Source organism: Choloepus didactylus, chromosome 27 (assembly GCF_015220235.1).
Source record: "Choloepus didactylus isolate mChoDid1 chromosome 27, mChoDid1.pri, whole genome shotgun sequence".
Classification (NCBI taxonomy): Eukaryota; Metazoa; Chordata; class Mammalia; order Pilosa; family Megalonychidae; genus Choloepus; species Choloepus didactylus.
The window spans coordinates 9,370,946-9,386,639 of record NC_051333.1 but is presented as its reverse complement, the minus strand read 5'-3'; the positions used below and the strand labels follow the sequence as shown (position 1 = coordinate 9,386,639).

Genomic DNA, 15,694 nt, shown 5'->3' with positions numbered 1-15,694 from the left:
TGAATGTCCCCTGGCTTTGGCAGCTGTGGGCATTCCCTCCTTATCCTTTACCATCCAGAAGCAAAAGAAAAGACCTACCTCCCTTTGTGGGTCTCATCTGTAAGGCCACGGAAACCCCCAGCCAAACTCACTCCCTGTCTTGTTGGCAGACCTGGGTCAAGGCTGCCCACTCTAACAGTGATTGTCTGGGGGTGTGGCGTTGCCAGGCTGGATCAGAGCACCGGTTCTCACCCCTGGCTGTACCCTGGAATCACTAGGAGAGCTTTTAAAAAATCCTGTCCTGACCCCCAGTCAGAGCTTCTAATTTAAAGATCTTTAAATTAATATTGATGAACTCCCAAACGACTGTAAAGCTTGGTTAGCAGGGAGGAATCTGGCAGGGCTGGTTGCTGGGTGGATGGTCAGCACTTCTGGTGCCCTCTGGATGAGGGCCAGGTGAGCAGATTCCCTCACTGGAGACTTTGGCTGAGCCCCCAGGCTCTCTGAACTTTCCTCTCCTCCTCTCGCAGCGATGTAAGGCGTTGTCATGCCAGCCTTTCTTTCATCCTTACGCCCTGCCAGCCCCCGTGACGGGTCCATGATGTCATGTCATTCTTCCCATGACCCACTGAACCTCTGGGCCCCTGAATTAATTGTGATTCTTTTGGTTGCAAGTGAGAGAAACCCAAGTCAAATAATCTTAAGCAGAAAAAGGAATTTTATAGATTCATATATCTGTTTTGGGGGGGTGGCAGGGGACTTTAGCTTAGGAACAGTTCGGAGATTACTCTCTCTGCTGTGGATGGGCTGATTTCCAGGCAATGGGTAAAATAACCATAAGCAGCTCTGGGTTTCCATCCTGGCCTCTCACAATCAGAGAGGATGCTGCACCTTCCTCTCCCAGCTCCAGTTTGCAGAATCCAGGGAAGGATTCCGGTTGGCCCAGCTCAGGTCATGTGCTCATTGCTCCAACAGTTGCTGTGACGAGGGGCCGAGGAATGATGACTGGTCTAGCTTAGACCGTGTGCTAGCTCCTTCATGGCCAGGGCCTGGGGGATGCTGAGCAGACAGACAGACGGACAATGCCCCCCTGCCCCACCTCAGCTTTTCCCATGTTCCCTGTTCCCGGGGCTCTTGCTTGTCATTCCAGATGAAGAGCATGAGTGTGGGGGACCCCCGAACCTTCCCCTTCATCGAGCCCCCCCCGCCAGCCAGCCTGGAGACCGCCATCCACTACCTACAGGACCAGGGGGCCCTGGACAGCTCTGAGGCCCTCACCCCCATCGGGTCCCTGCTGGCCCAGCTGCCGGTGGACGTCGTGATCGGTGAGGCCCCGCCTTGGCCGGGATTGGGTGCCGGACACCACTCTCTGCGGGCCCCACAGGCATGTTGGGTCCTTCTCTGGGCCCTGCCCCTTCACTCACAAATCTTCTGTGCCGGGCACTGTCCTGGGTGCTGAGGACGCAGCACTGACTAGCACAGACACAGATCCTTGCCCTTGGAGAGCTGACAGCCCAGTGGGGAACACAGGTGATAAATCAGAAAAATAAGTGGGATATATAGTCGGTCAGATGGAGATAAGTGCAATGGAGAAAAAGCAACGGAGGGGGATAGGAAGAATTGGGGGGGATGGTTGAGAGGTTGCAGTTTATTATAGGGGCATTAGATAGACCTCACTGAGAAAGTAACTTTTGTGCAGATAAATGAGGGAGTTGAGGTGCAGGTGCCATAGAAATATCTAGAACAGCGGTCATCAATAGAAACAGAAATGTAATGTGAGCCCCATATGTACTTCTAAATTTTCTAAAAACCACATTTAAAAAGTACCGAGAGACAGGTGAAATTAATATAGATAATTTTATTTAGCCCAATATATCCAAAATATCAATTTCAACATGTAATCAGTTGTGGGAGATTGAATTTTGTAATCCAGAAAAACGTGTTCTTACTTTTAATCATTTCCTGTGGGTGTGAACCCATGGTAAATAGGACCTTTCCATGAGGTTATTTTTAGTTAAGTAGTGGCCAACTGAAAAAGTATGGGTCTTAATCTTATTACTAGAAGCTTTTACAGAGAAGGCTACAGAGAGAGAAGCCATGGAGAAGTCAGTGGAAGCTGGAAAAGTTGCCACCACGAGCATTGCCGTGTGACGGAAAAGCCAAGGAGCCCCGAAGACTGCCAGGAGATACTGACCAAGGGAGGAAGCAGCCTTCTAGGCTCGGAAACCATGAGCCAATACATTCCTGTTAAGGCACCCCATTCTATGGTATTTGTTTTAGCAGCTAGGAAATGAAGACATCAGTAGAAAAATATTATTGCGATATTTTATATTCCTTCTTTCACACTAAGTCTTGGAAATCCATTGTGCGTTTTGCACTCACAGCACATCTGAGTCCGGACCGGCCACGTTTCAAGTGCACAGTAGCCACACGCAGCAGGGGCTGCCGGACTGGACAGTGCAAATGTAGCAGAAGGGGGCTCCAGGCAGAGGGAATAGCAAGTGCAAAGGCCCTGAGGTGGGAACGTGGCTGGTGAGAGGAGCAGTGACGAGGCCGATGCGGTGGGCGATGGGGACAGTGGAAGTAGATGGTAACAGTCCCATGTGTCTGTTTGTTCATCAAATACTTACTGAGCATCTGCTCTGGCCAGGTCCTGTTCTAGATGCCAGAGATACAACAGCGAACAAAGCAAAACTCCTGCCCTCATGGGGCTCGTGGGGAGCTGGGGAGACTGAGCTTTCGTGCGGCTGAAGATGGTCAGGAAAATAAGGAGCCGACCTGACGGTTCAGGAAGGGCCAAGGAAGATCAAGTCCCTGCGCTGTGTGGAGGCCACACCGTTTGCTGGTCACAGCCCTGCTGAGTTCAGTTTTCAGTCAGCCAGTCACAAGCCAAAGCTGGTTTCTCTGTCTCCACAATGTGTGTAGTCAGGACTGGGAAATCTATCCCTAGGGAATCCGGTCCTGTAGGCCTTTGGATCCTGTCCTTGCCACTGCTGACTGCGACTGTTTGTGTCTTCGGTGCCTTCCCTGCACTGTGGTCGCCACCAGAAGTTACGTGTGGCCTGAGCTATCTGGCCTGAGGTGCGGCTTTCAGGGTCACCTGAAAACGATGGCAAGCCCTGTGATTTTGAAATGAGTGATATAAAAGACAAACTCTCCCATCTGGATTCCCCGGCACTTACTTGGTTATTTTCGCAGCCTCCACTGGCAGATATGGGCAAGTGGGGTACCCAAGATCCTGCAAATGCAGGTGTGCCGGGGTTTCCACAGCTCACACCCTTTGCCACAGCTGATCTGAGGCCCCACCCTGACGTCCCCTCTCTTGCAGTCACAAGGATGTTAAAAGCCGGCAGCTCCTTCTCTCGCTCGGTTCTGGGTCACCCCTGCCCCTCCCGAGGGGTTCGGTGACCGAGGCCTGCTCTGCCCTGATCTTCAGACTCACGATGTTTCTCCCACCCACGGCTCACAGGACATCCCTGAAGCACCTCGCCTGTTATTACCATTAAATGCCTGTTTGTGCCGCCCACTGGGGCTGCGTGTGAGCAGGGGGGTGTGTATCTCGGATTCTGATGGCTCCGAGGGCCAAGAAGATGCTTTTGGGTTTTAGAGGGAAACAGGGATACGGCAAGGAGAATCGGCTCTGAGAAGAAAAGCCAGCGTTCGGCGAGCCCTTGCTCTGTGCCAGGGAAAGGCTTTATGGATTCCATCGCACTTAAACCTCCCCTGCTGAGGGCAGGGACTCCAGTCCCCCGTGGTTCTCATGGGGAAACTGAGGCTCTGCAAGGCGTGGTGCCTTGCACATGAGGACACATAGCCAGCAATAGTGACTTTGATTGGAAGTGAAGCTAAGTGCTTTCTGTGGAATAGAACCAAGTGACTCTCGCTTTCCATATGAGGAAAATGGGTTTCAGAGAAAAGCTGTTGCCCACCTGGGGTCACAGAGCTGGGAGGCACTCCTCCCCCTCAGTCCCCCTCCTTCCTCCTCCTCCTCCTTTACTTTCATTTCCCCCTCCTCTCCTTCCTCCCCCAATCTTTAATTAAACAAAGATGGCAGAAAAGACTCCCGGAGAGATGCACCAAACTGAGCCATAATGTGCACCGGTGTGGACCCAGTTCCCACACCTGCAGGGTCTCCTCCTAGAGGTGGAGAGATGTAAACCATGGCGGGTCCGAATGAGTGCCGGGGAGAGAAGGAAGCTGGCGTAAGGGCGTGCTGGGGGTGGGGGGCCGTGCTGACTTAGTGCCTGCTGCTTGCCCGGGGGCAGGAGCTGTGCCGTCCCAGCCGCAGATGGGACATGGGCCCTTGCCTGAGGCCACGGGGCCAGAAAGCACAGAGCGGGGGTTTGAACCTGCCCTTCGGGCTCCTGAGGCCCTTCCTGGGTGCAGGGGAGGGAAGCGGGGCAGGGTGAAGGGCGAGGGAGGCGCCGCTCAGCGCCCGCCCTCCCCAGGAAAGATGCTGCTCCTGGGCTCCGTGTTCAGCCTGGCCGAGCCGGTGCTCACCGTCGCCGCCGCCCTCAGCGTCCAGTCGCCCTTCGCCCGCAGCGCCCAGAGCAACCCTGAGTGTGCGGCAGCCCGGCGGCCCCTGGAGAGTGACCAGGGCGACCCCTTCACACTCTTCAATGTCTTCAATACCTGGGTGCAGGTGAGGCCAGGTACAGGGCCCCTTCCATCTGTCTGTCATTCTGTCCGGGGCCATGGGGCTGGGGCTCCTCCTCGTGAGGAGCCCTCTGCAGACTAGGCCTGTCTGGGGAAGACTGTGTCTCCGCCATTCATCCCCATGGGCCAAGGGAGTAGCACGTGCAAAGGCCCTGGAGACAGAGGGAACCTGGGGTTTCTAAAGCAACGATTAACAGCAGGGCTGTGTGGGGAAAGTCCAGACCCTTCAGTGGCACCTATATGCCCAGCACACACTCCCTAAGCTCCTGCTCTGTGTGTCCCACCCAGTCGAGGGAGGTGCTGGGGTCCCAGAGGTGACCAAGACAGCCCTGGCCATGCACACCTGGGCTCCTAGTCCAGTGAGAGACAGACCTGTCCCTAGGCAGTGACAGACCAGAGTGGGCTGGGATAGGGAACCCCAGGGGCTGGACAAGGCCAGAGGAGGCGCCTGACCCAGCCTGGGCAGTCAGGGAGGGCTTCCTGTAGGAGGGGGCATTGGCACCGACACCTGAAAGGAGGAGGAGACTGGGACATCCCTGGGGAAGGGATGCCTTGTACCCTCCCAGGATTTGCTGTTTACCCTCCTGCCTCCAGGCCCTTCCTGGAGTGATCTGAGTGGTGGGTCAAGTCCCCGAGAGCTGGCCACACCTTGATATCCTGGCGTCTGCACCTCCACCCAGGTGAAATCTGAACAGAGCAGAAACTCACGCAAATGGTGCCGCCGCCGGGGCATAGAGGAGCAGCGGCTGTATGAGATGGCCAATCTCCAGCGCCAGTTCAAGGTGAGGCAGGGGCAGAGAGCTGGCAGACAGGCTATTTCAGGCTGGTGGGCAGGGGGTAGGGAGTGTGGTGAGGGAGAGAGATACATGTGAGTGCACTTCAGAGCATGCCCCCTCTCCTCTGACAGCGATCAGATTGGAGTCCCACCCTGCAGCTACTTCCCCCCACCATCAGACACCAGGCATGGGGGATGGGCAAAAGGGTGGGAATCTAGGAGGGCTTACTGGAGGAGGCAGGCTTCAGTGCCAACATTCCACATCCTTGTGAAGACACCACCCTCTGGACTAGCTGCTGAGCTGGCGGTGCCGGCTGAGTGCCAGGAGGCGGTTGAGTGGATGGTTAGGGGCCCCAGATCTAGAGCCACATGTGCCAGCAGCACATCCCAGCTCTGCTACATACCTTCCAGTAGCTGCATAGTGTTCCGTGGAATGAAAACAAAATAAGAGAGTCCTTGGTGTTATCTGTTCTCTTTGGTTGCACATGGGCAAATTGAGACCCTGGGTGGGCAGCCACCATCCCAGTGGGAGTGAAGTGGCATCTTGTGGTTTTGAATTTCAGTTCCCTGGTGGCTAACACTGTTGAGCATCTTTTCATGTACTTGTTGGCCATGTACATATCTTCTTGGGAGAAATGTCTATTCAAGGCCTATGCCCATTTTTCTTTGGCTTGTTTGTCTTTTTGTAGTTGAATCGTAGAAGTTCTCTATACATTCTGATAAGGGCCCTTACCAGAGGTATGATTTGCAACTATTTTCCTCCATTCTGTAGGTTGTCTTTTCCCTTTCTTGCTATTGTCCTTTGATGCACAAACGTTTTTAATTTTGATAAAGTCAAATTTGTCTCTCTTTTTCTTTTGTTGCTCATTCTTTGGTGTTTTATCTTAAGAATCCATTGCCAAATCCAAGGTCATGAAAATTTGCTCCTATGTTATCTTATATTAAGGTCTTTGATCCATTTAGAGTTAATTTTTGTATATGGTGTGAGGTGTAGGGGTCTAATTTCCTTCTCTTGCATGTGGATATCCAGGTTTCCTGGCACCATTTGTTGAAGAGACGTCTTTCCCTGCTGCATGTAACTTGGCGCCCCGTGTCAAGAATCAGCTGGCCACAGATGTGTGGGTCTGTGGCTGACCTCTCGATTCTGTTCCCTTAGTCTGTAGTGTGCCAGCACCACACGGCTTTAATTACTGTAGCTTTCTAGATAAGTTTTGAAGTCAGGAAGTGTGAGTCCTCGAACTTGGTTCTTTTTCATGACTGATTTGGCTCTTCAGGGCTCTTGCAATTCCATATGAATTCAAGAATCAGCTTTTTTCATTTCCACACAAAAAGGGCTGCTGGAATTTTGGTAGGGATTGCATTGAATCTATAGATTGCTTTGGGAAGTATTGACATTTTAACAATATTAAGTCTTTCAATCCATGAACATGGAGTGTCTTGCTGTTTATTTAAGTCTTCTTTAATTTCTTTCAGCAATGTTTTGTGTTTTCAATGTATAGGCTTTGCATCTCCTTGGTTAAATTTATTCCTAGATATTTTATTCTTTTAGTTGCCATTTTAAATGTTTTCTTAATTTTCTCTTCGGATTGTTTGTTGCTTAGTATACAGAAACACTAATGATTTTTATGTATTGATCTTGTACCACTTTAGTGAATTTGCTTATTAGCTCTAATGGCTTTTTTTTGTGGATTCCTTGGGATTTTCTATAGATAGGATCATTATCTGTGAATAAAGACAGTTTTACTTGTTCCTCTGCCGTCCTTACCAGTAAAACTCCCGGTACAGGATTGAATAACAGTGGTGACAGCAGGTGTCTTTGTCTTGTTCCTGACCTTAGGAGCAAAGGTTTCGGTATGATATTAGCTGTGGATTTTTTTTTCTTTGTGAATGGCCCTTGTCATGTTGAGGAAGGTTCCTTCTCTTCCTAGTTTTCTGAGTGTCTTAATCATGAAAGGATGTTGAATTTTGTCATATGTCTTTTCTGTGTCTTTTGAGATGACCGTGTGGTTTTATTCCTGTGTGCTGTCAATGTGGCAGGCTACAGTGATTCTTGTTTGCATGTTGAAGTGCCCTTGCTTCTTAGGATGCATCCTTCTTGACCATGGTGTATAATCCTTTTAATATGCATTGGATTCAGTTGGCTGTTATTTTATTGAGAATTTTTACGTCCATGTTCTTTTATGGAGCAATTGTATTGCCCAGCAATGTGCAAAAGTTTGCTCTTACACAGCCCCTTACAGCCCCTTACAGCCGCACGCAGCCCTAGGCGGGAGGTGCTGACTGGGAAGGAAAACTGAGGCCCTGAAGGGTGAGGTTGCTTGTCAGCAGTGGCAGGCCCAGGGTCAAACCCGGGTCTGGGTCTGCCGCCTCTCACCTGCCACACCAGGAGCTGTTGGAGGACCATGGGCTGCTGGCCAGGGCCCAGGCCACGAAGCTGGGGGACAGCTACAGCCGGCTGCGGCAGCGCCGGGAGCGCCAGGCCCTGTACCAGCTGAAACGGCGGCATGAGGAGGACGGGGGCCGCAGGCGCAAGGTGCTGCGGCTGCAGGAGGAGCAGGGCGCGTGCTCCAGTGATGACGAGCAGGGCGGCACAGCCTCCCAGGGGGCCGGCGACAGCGTGGACATCCAGGTGGGAGCCGGGGGCTGCTGGGGCCAGAGTGGGGACAGGGGGTGGGTCTGAGGGGACACAGCCCTGCCCTCACCCTTAGCAGACAGGTGTCAGTGGACGGAACCTGGCCCCAGCAGACTACAGAACCCCTTGGGTCCCCATGTCCTAGTTCTAGCCCCTTAGGGGAGTGGGGAGGATCCCCCAGGATTCACGCCTTCCCCGTGTTCCCACCAGGATGTGAAGTTCAAGCTCCGGCACAACCTGGAGCAGCTTCAGGCTGCTGCCAGCTCGGCCCAGGACCTGTCCCAAGACCAGATGCTCCTGCTCAAGCTGGTGCTGGGCCGGGGCCTCTACCCACAGCTCGCCGTCCCCGACCCCTTCAACAGCGGCCGCAAGGACTCGGACCAGGTGGGCCCTGCCTGCCCATCCCTGTGCTTGTGTTGTCATTCAGCACACGTTCTCCACGTGCCAGCTCTGTGCTCAGCCTTTGCTGGGGCACAGCAGTGACCAAAACAGGCCCAACCTGCCCTCCCAGAGCTCCCAGTCCAGCGGGGATACAGGCCTGTCCCCAGAGTGGTTAGAGCTGAGCTGGGGGGACCCCGAGAGACTGCCTGATCCAGCCTCGGAGGGGTGCGGGAGGGCTTCCTGGAGGAGGGGGCCTAAAGAGGGAGGACAGTGTCCAGCAGTGGGAAGAACAGGTCCGAGGGCCTCTTCCACCCAGCGCCCGCCTTTGGCATCTGCAGATTTTCCACACCCGGACCAAGCAGGGCACCGTGCTGCACCCGACTTGCATCTTCGCCAACAGCCCCGAGGTGCTGCACGCAAAGGAGCAGGAGGCCAGCGGCGGCGAGGGGACCCGAGGTACAGTGAGCCCGGGTAGTGGGAGAGAAGCCCCTTCGGGGATGTGGGGGCAGTGACACAGTGCCCTCGGGGTGCCCCTTGCATTTGGGGCTCCCTCCTGCTCCTTCCCACACTCGCGGTTGCCATAGCTGCCGACTTGGGCCCTGCAGGCTGGGAGGTCCCTGGTGGGCTTGGGCAAGACCAACACACGAGGGGTTGGATGACGTGGACCAGTGGGGCTGTCCCCAAGGACCCAGTTCTTAGCAAGAAGCTCACCTGCTGCCAGGGAGCCTGATTCCTGAGCTCGGTGGAATCCCAGACTTTGCCCCTTGGAGGAAGGCTCCCCCAGGCTCTTGCCTGCATGGAAGGATCTCTCGAGGCAGCATTCCAATAGCTGGGTTTGACCAATTTTCTAATTGGAGTCAGGCCACAAAAGCCCCCTTAGCTGAGCCCACACAGCTGGTGGATTCCCAGCCCAGGGTAACTGTTCCGAAGGGCATAGGCTGTATACTGGTGCCGGGGTAGGGGAGCTCAGATGGGATCCCCAGTCAGGTCCTGCCCTGGGCGCCCCTCACTTCCTACTGCGTGGCCACATATGACACCCACGTGCTCGCTGATGGGCTGTCAAGGTGGCTGGTGCGATGGGGAGCCAGGGCAGGCTTCCGCGGCGACTTTCAGGCGACAGTGGTGCTCCCTGGGGCAGGTTCTTGGATGAGGGTCCGGCTGGGTGGATTTGTCACAAGGTGAACACACCCAGGTTGAAAAACAGCCCCCTGAGCTCCCCGCACTCTGCCTTCCCTGGTCTCTACCCTGCAGGAATGTGGAGCCTGACCCCTCACTTCTGTGGGCTTCGCCTCTTTGGGGCTCACACAGATGGAGGCCAATACTGGGGTCTCTTTGGCATCTGGATGCCACAGCATCTTAAAGCAGTGATCCAGCTCTGTGCTCAATGCTTTATTCCAGAAAAACAAAATAGAAACCAAAATAGAAACCAGAGTTCCCTGGCTTGGGTCAGGCAACCTGAACCACCAGTTACATGTTTTATGTGAGCCTGAAACACGGCTCATCTTCCACTTATCTGCAAAGAAAATAACATCCTTTATTAAAATGATAAATATTCACCCAAAAAGATCAGATTTATCATTTCAAAGCTTTAAGGTTGAATTTGGAACTTTTTTCCCTAACCTTTAACTGCTGAGACTTCCTAGCCATGGAGCTCTCTCTTCCCTTTATGTTATTTTATTTTCTTATTTTCAAACTTTGCAGGCACCTTCTGAGCAGAGGGTGTGATGAACCCCCAGCTTCTGTACCTGTCAGCGTTCTGCCATCCTTGCTGTCCCCTCACTTTCCCTTTCTGCTGGAGCATTGTCAAGCAGATCCCAGACCCCATGTCATTTAGTCGTCATCATAGCGAAGGCCGTTTTCTTCATGACTGCAGTGTCACCATCATGCCTAACAGAATTAGCAGTGATTCCCCAAAATCATGTCCTATCCCAATTCCTATTCCCTAGGGGAAGTGAAAGTAAGCCAGGGGCATTGTACCATTACGCACATGAGAATATTCTTTCTATGATGTGTAAATTGACCAGGTGGGACGGACCTTGCCTAGAGAACAGGTGGGGGAGCCGGGAGGGGAGAATGCGGTGGGTGGGGGTGGGCCTGAGCTCTCCCCTTCACCCTTTCAGATGACAAAGACAAGGTGAGCAGCAAACACCAGCTCCTCGCCTTCGTCTCCCTGCTGGAGACCAACAAGCCGTACCTGGTGAACTGCGTCCGTGTGCCTGCTCTCCAGGTGGGTCCCTGTCCCCGCATCACCCCAGCATCCAGGTTTGGTAGCCGTGTGGAGCAGGCCAGGGGGCATCAGCTGTGGCCTGTCGGTGTGGCTGCTGCTTCATTTTTTCATTCAGTAAATATTTGCTGAGTGCCTGCTGTGTGCCGGGCGCTGTCATGGTGCTGAGAACACAGCAGCGAACAACGCAGTGAGACCCAGCCCTGCCCTTGTGGAGCTCACGTCCAGCAGGGAGGACAGAGACTGGCAGTAAAAACAGTAGAGCAATAAACAGCCTTCTGAAGGTGATGAGTGGGGACAGGAAGAAAAAGTCGAGTAAGGTCCGGGGTTGGGAGGGATGGGTGGGGGTGGCGGGCAGGGGCAGTTGTGGCATGAAACGAGGTGTTTGGGGTGGGCCTCACGGAGAAGGGGAGAGTCCAGCAGACACTGGAGGGAGGGGGGAGCTTTAGGGAGCCCTGGGGAGAGTGTTCTAGGCAGAGGGTGTGGCTGTGCAAAGGCCCTGAGGTGGCCTGTGCTTGGTTTGCCCAGGGAGGCAGCGGAGCAGGCTCAGAGAGGACAGTGGCCGGTGCTAAGGTCAGGACGGAGAGTGAAGCCGGAGCCCTGGCAGGGACCGAGCTGAAGGGGGACGGGTTCTGACTCAGGTCATAGCAAGGTCCTTCTTCCTGCCACGTGGAGAACAGACTGGCGGGCAAGGGCAGAAGCAGGGAGCCCAGGGAGAGGGTGACGACAGTTGTCCAGGTGGGAGAGGATGGCGCTGGCCTGAATGAGGCTGGGGACAAGCTCAGATGGCAGATACTTGTTCACATTGGTAGCCAGACACTGACAGTACAGACAGCGTGGGCTGCCATCCGTCGAGAGGTCGCCGCGGGGTGGAGACCGCAGCTCCAGGCCTGGCCTCCGCGCGTCCCCACGCGGCCTGTGATTCAGTTGACAGAGGAGGGGATTGAGCCTGGGGTGAAGTGGGGCCAAGCCACATGGGGAGCTGGACACTGAGCCCTGGCTCACCATCCCCTAAGGCCTCTCCTCCCTGCCCCACAGGCTGAATTTCCCCTTTACTAGGACCCCCCTCTTGCTCCCTGGGAACACGGAGCAACCCTCAGTTCACAGAGGAGCTTTTCTTAACGCTGATTTCACTGACGGAGGAAGTGAACTGATGTGTTCATCTCCTGAGGGCCGAGGCAGGCCCCGTGACCACCCCAGGTGCTGGGGTCCTGCCTCGACCCAAATCGACGAAAATCCCTGCCCTCGGGGTCCACGTTTGCGTGGGGAAGGCCAGCAGTAAATGAAACACCCACAGATAGAAAAGAGTGTGCCGGATGCTGAGGCACTTGCTACCGCAAAGAAACGGCGGGCCCAGGAGGCCCAGAGAGGTGGTGGTTAGAGCGGAGATCTGCTGAGATCCTGCCCAGAGCCGCAGCCTCTCCTCCCCAGCCCCAAGATGCTTCATGCTGGGGATGTAGACACACAGGAGTAGACAGAACAGTTTGTTGAATGCTCATGTACAGAAAAGTCAAAAGAATTGTAGAGTGAACATCACCAAGATCCTACAGATAACATTTTGGAATCCTTGCCTCATCACCCACCCCTCCGTCTTCACAGGTGGTGTTTTGATGATGCATTTCAGAGCCAGTTGCGGACACCAGCGTGCATAACGTTAGCTGGCGTCCAATGTTGGTTTGTATTTTTGAGGATCAAATTTATATACGATGACACATTGAAACCTTAGATATAGCCTTTGGCTATGAAAATCACAGATGCCTGTGTACCCCAAACCCCTACCCAGGCAATTACTCTCCGGTCTTGTGTTCCCCACACCTGGAAGAGTGTGTGGCACAGAGTTGGTGGGCAGTGAATGGTGGGAGGGTGGGGGATCCATGGATCGGTGAGTGGATGGGGGCCAGATGGATATGCTGGATAGGCAGGGAGATGTATGGACAGATAGAGAGACAGACAGAAGGGTGGGTGGGTAAGGGATGGCTGCTTAGTACATTGGATAGACAGGGAAGTGGTTGCACAGGTGGACATCCCGATTGGTGAATGGGTGGATGCATAAGTGGGCAGATGGATGGGGAGGTGGATGGGTACACTGAGACAGGTAAGTGGTTGCACAGGTGGATGGCTGGATGGGTGGACGGGTGGGCAGGCACCCACTTGGCGAGGACCGCCTTAAGGCGGCGTCCTGCCCCCCTCCCCAGCCTGTCTCTCCTCCTCGCCCAGTCCCTCCTGCTGTTCAGCCGTTCCCTGGACACCAATGGTGACTGCTCCCGCCTGGTGGCCGACGGCTGGCTGGAGCTCCGGCTGGTGGACAGTGAGAGTGCTGTCCGGCTCCTGGCAGCCTCCCTGCGGCTCCGGGCCCACTGGGAAAGTGTCCTGGACCGGCAGCTGGCCCATCAGAACCAGCGGCGGCTGGAGGAGGAGGAGGAAGAGGAGGCTTCAGTGGTTGACCCCAAGGAGGTGGCCGCACTGAGCAGGGAGCTGCTGCAGTTTGCTACATCCAAGGTACCCGCCACCCAGGGCTCCTCTGCCTGTGACCAGAGGGAGCAGCCACTTGGGCACTGGGTTGCGGGAAAGCCCTTCTTCCCGTCCACTCGCCGGGCACCGTCTCCTTCCTCTGGCACCATCTCCCTCCTCAGGGAGGCACATTTGGGGTTTTCAGTCCAGAGAGGTTAAGTAACTTGCCCAAGGTCACACAGCCAGCATTGGTGGAGCCAGGTTTCAATCCTAGGAGCCTGACTCCAGAGGCCATGCCAGTAACCACCACCCTGTGCCATCCGCATCACTCACTCAGCTGGTGTTTATTAAACACTTTCTACATGCAGGGTGCACGTTACCCCCACTTTAACAGGAAGGAGACTGCAGGGTGTGAGGGAGGCCCGGAAGGGAGGAATTGCACAGGGTGTATTTGAAACCAGCCCACCCCCCCCAATGGGGTCATGAGTTGCTCCTGGTTCTTCTGCTTCTGGATGGGGTGGAGAAGGGTGCAACCCAGGGTGACTTTCTGGAGGAGTGGAGGGACTTGAGGACAAAGGGGCAGGGACCCAGTGAGCCAAGGAAGGGGAATAAGGCTGACCTGAATAGAGCAGGGGAGGAGGGGCAAGGTGGCCGGACTTGTAGGCCAGGCTGAAGTCTGGATGTGGCCCACCAGAGACAGAGCAGGGGGAGTGGTCTGGGGAAGGCAATTGGGATGGCAGGGAGGGGCTGGGGGGCATCAAGGCATGTCAAGAGTTTCTGAACCCAAGTTGTGATTGATTTAAGCAGTTGGCTCTTATAACTGAAAAATCTAGGGCTGGACTTCAGGCACAGTTGATGTCTCCCTGAATGTGTCTCCCTGTATTTCCTGTCTCTCTTCCCTCAGGTTCCCTACAGCTTCCGACGGCTCACGGGGCTGGAGGCTCAGAACCTCTATGTGGGTCCCCAGACCATCATGGCTGCTCCCAGCCTCCCCGGCCTCTTTGGCAGCTCTACCCTGTCCCCCCATCCCATCAAAGGGGGTTACACAGTCACTGACTTCCTTACTTACAACTGCCTCACGGTGAGCACAGCCCCACCTTGGCCGACCCCCCTCCTGCTCCTGAAGATGGGATTTTAGGGAACCGCTCCTGCCCCTCCTCCCCATTCTTTCCCATCATGTTCCAGCTTAATCCAGGGATGCGGTTTCAGCGTGGTGCCTGGGGTTTGGGAAGGTTCTCAGGCTGGTTGTGGGGGATAAGGATGGGGGACAAGCCCTGACGCAGCCCACGTGCTGCAGAGTGACACGGACCTGTACAGCGACTGCCTCCGCTCCTTCTGGACCTGCCCCCACTGCGGCCTACACATGCCCCTCACACCCTTGGAGCGAATTGCCCATGAGAACACCTGCCCCGAGGCCCCACAGGACGGCCCCCCAGGTAAGGGGGGGTGTGGGGACCCAGGGCGCCTGTGCCCACCAGCCAGCCACCCCGCCACTGTTTCCTGTGGTCTGGGCATTTGCTGGACACTCTGGGGACTGGTGCCACACACGGGCCTGGTTACTAAGACCCCGGGCCGGGAACTGGGCCTCTATCTCTCTCATTTCTGTTCATGTCTCTTTGGTCTGTCTGTCTCTGTGGCCTGTCCATGTGTCTCTTACCCTTTTCTCAGTCCTTCAGCAGTGTCACCCTGGGATGCTGTGAGTGGTATCTGCCACAGTGCCCCACACCTCATGCACCAGGGCTTGGGGGCCACCTCGGGACAGTGGGGGGACGGCATCGGGGGACATAATAGTCCCCACATGTTTCCCACCCTAGGGCTCCAGCCTGGCTGGGGAGAGGGCTGTGTTTGTTTTCTCTGTCTCTTTTAGTCTCTGTGTCTCTCCTTGTGTCTTTGTGTCTCTCTCATCCCTGGAAATGCAGTGTAAAGACTGGCCTGGGTGGGAGAATTAATCCAGGAAGGCTTCCTGGAGGAGGAAAAAGCCAGATTCCCCAAAGGCCAAGAGAGAGCCTGGGCCCCCGGGGTGCCTGGGATTTGGGTGGGTGTGGAAGCACACAGTGGGGTTCCCCTTCACAGCCTTCCCTCTCCCCTCCCATAGGGGCTGAGGAAGCTGCCCCTGAGGCCCCCCAGAAGACGTCTGCCCTGCAGAGGCCGTATCACTGCGAGGCCTGCCAGAAGGACTTCCTGTTCACACCTACGGAGGTGCTGCGGCACCGGAAGCAGCACACGTGAGCCGGGCCAGGAGCCTTGCCCGCAGCCCTGCCTCACCCCAGCCCAGGACCAGGGCCAGGGCTCCTGCCTGCACCCCCAGATTAGGCCCAGCCTGGAGGGGAGGGCGTGTGAAGATGTTAATAAAGTCTTGTACACTGACTCAGACCTTTGAGCCCCCAAACCACAGTGCCCAGGCCCCCAGAGTCCCCTCAAAGAGGGTCCGGAAGGGCGTTCTTTTGAATCTGCTTCTGCCCATTCAGAAAGCCGCAGCTGCCCCCTGTTGGTCCTCCCCAGGGTCTAGCTTTCATCCTGCCTGCTGCAGTGTGTCATATGAGGGTCCTGGGAGGCGGCTCTGGGGAATTAGGGCCAAGAGCAGGACTTTCTCCTG

The 15,694-nt window shown here is 55.2% G+C and overlaps 1 protein-coding gene across 1 annotated transcript in view; it reads left to right on the top strand.

Annotated features, from left to right (window-relative positions):
• Nucleotides 1-15,471, top strand: part of DHX34 (DExH-box helicase 34) — a 29,959-nt gene extending 14,488 nt beyond the window's left edge. Inside the window, exons 7-17 of the mRNA XM_037819844.1 lie at nt 1,130-1,304; nt 4,428-4,621; nt 5,316-5,417; nt 7,797-8,039; nt 8,253-8,426; nt 8,762-8,879; nt 10,544-10,650; nt 12,865-13,146; nt 14,003-14,179; nt 14,396-14,534; nt 15,194-15,471. Coding sequence (XP_037675772.1) covers nt 1,130-1,304; nt 4,428-4,621; nt 5,316-5,417; nt 7,797-8,039; nt 8,253-8,426; nt 8,762-8,879; nt 10,544-10,650; nt 12,865-13,146; nt 14,003-14,179; nt 14,396-14,534; nt 15,194-15,327 — 1,845 coding nt within the window. The 3' untranslated portion in view covers nt 15,328-15,471. The remainder of the gene's footprint in view (nt 1-1,129; nt 1,305-4,427; nt 4,622-5,315; nt 5,418-7,796; nt 8,040-8,252; nt 8,427-8,761; nt 8,880-10,543; nt 10,651-12,864; nt 13,147-14,002; nt 14,180-14,395; nt 14,535-15,193) is intronic.
• Nucleotides 15,472-15,694: the final 223 nt, after the last annotated feature.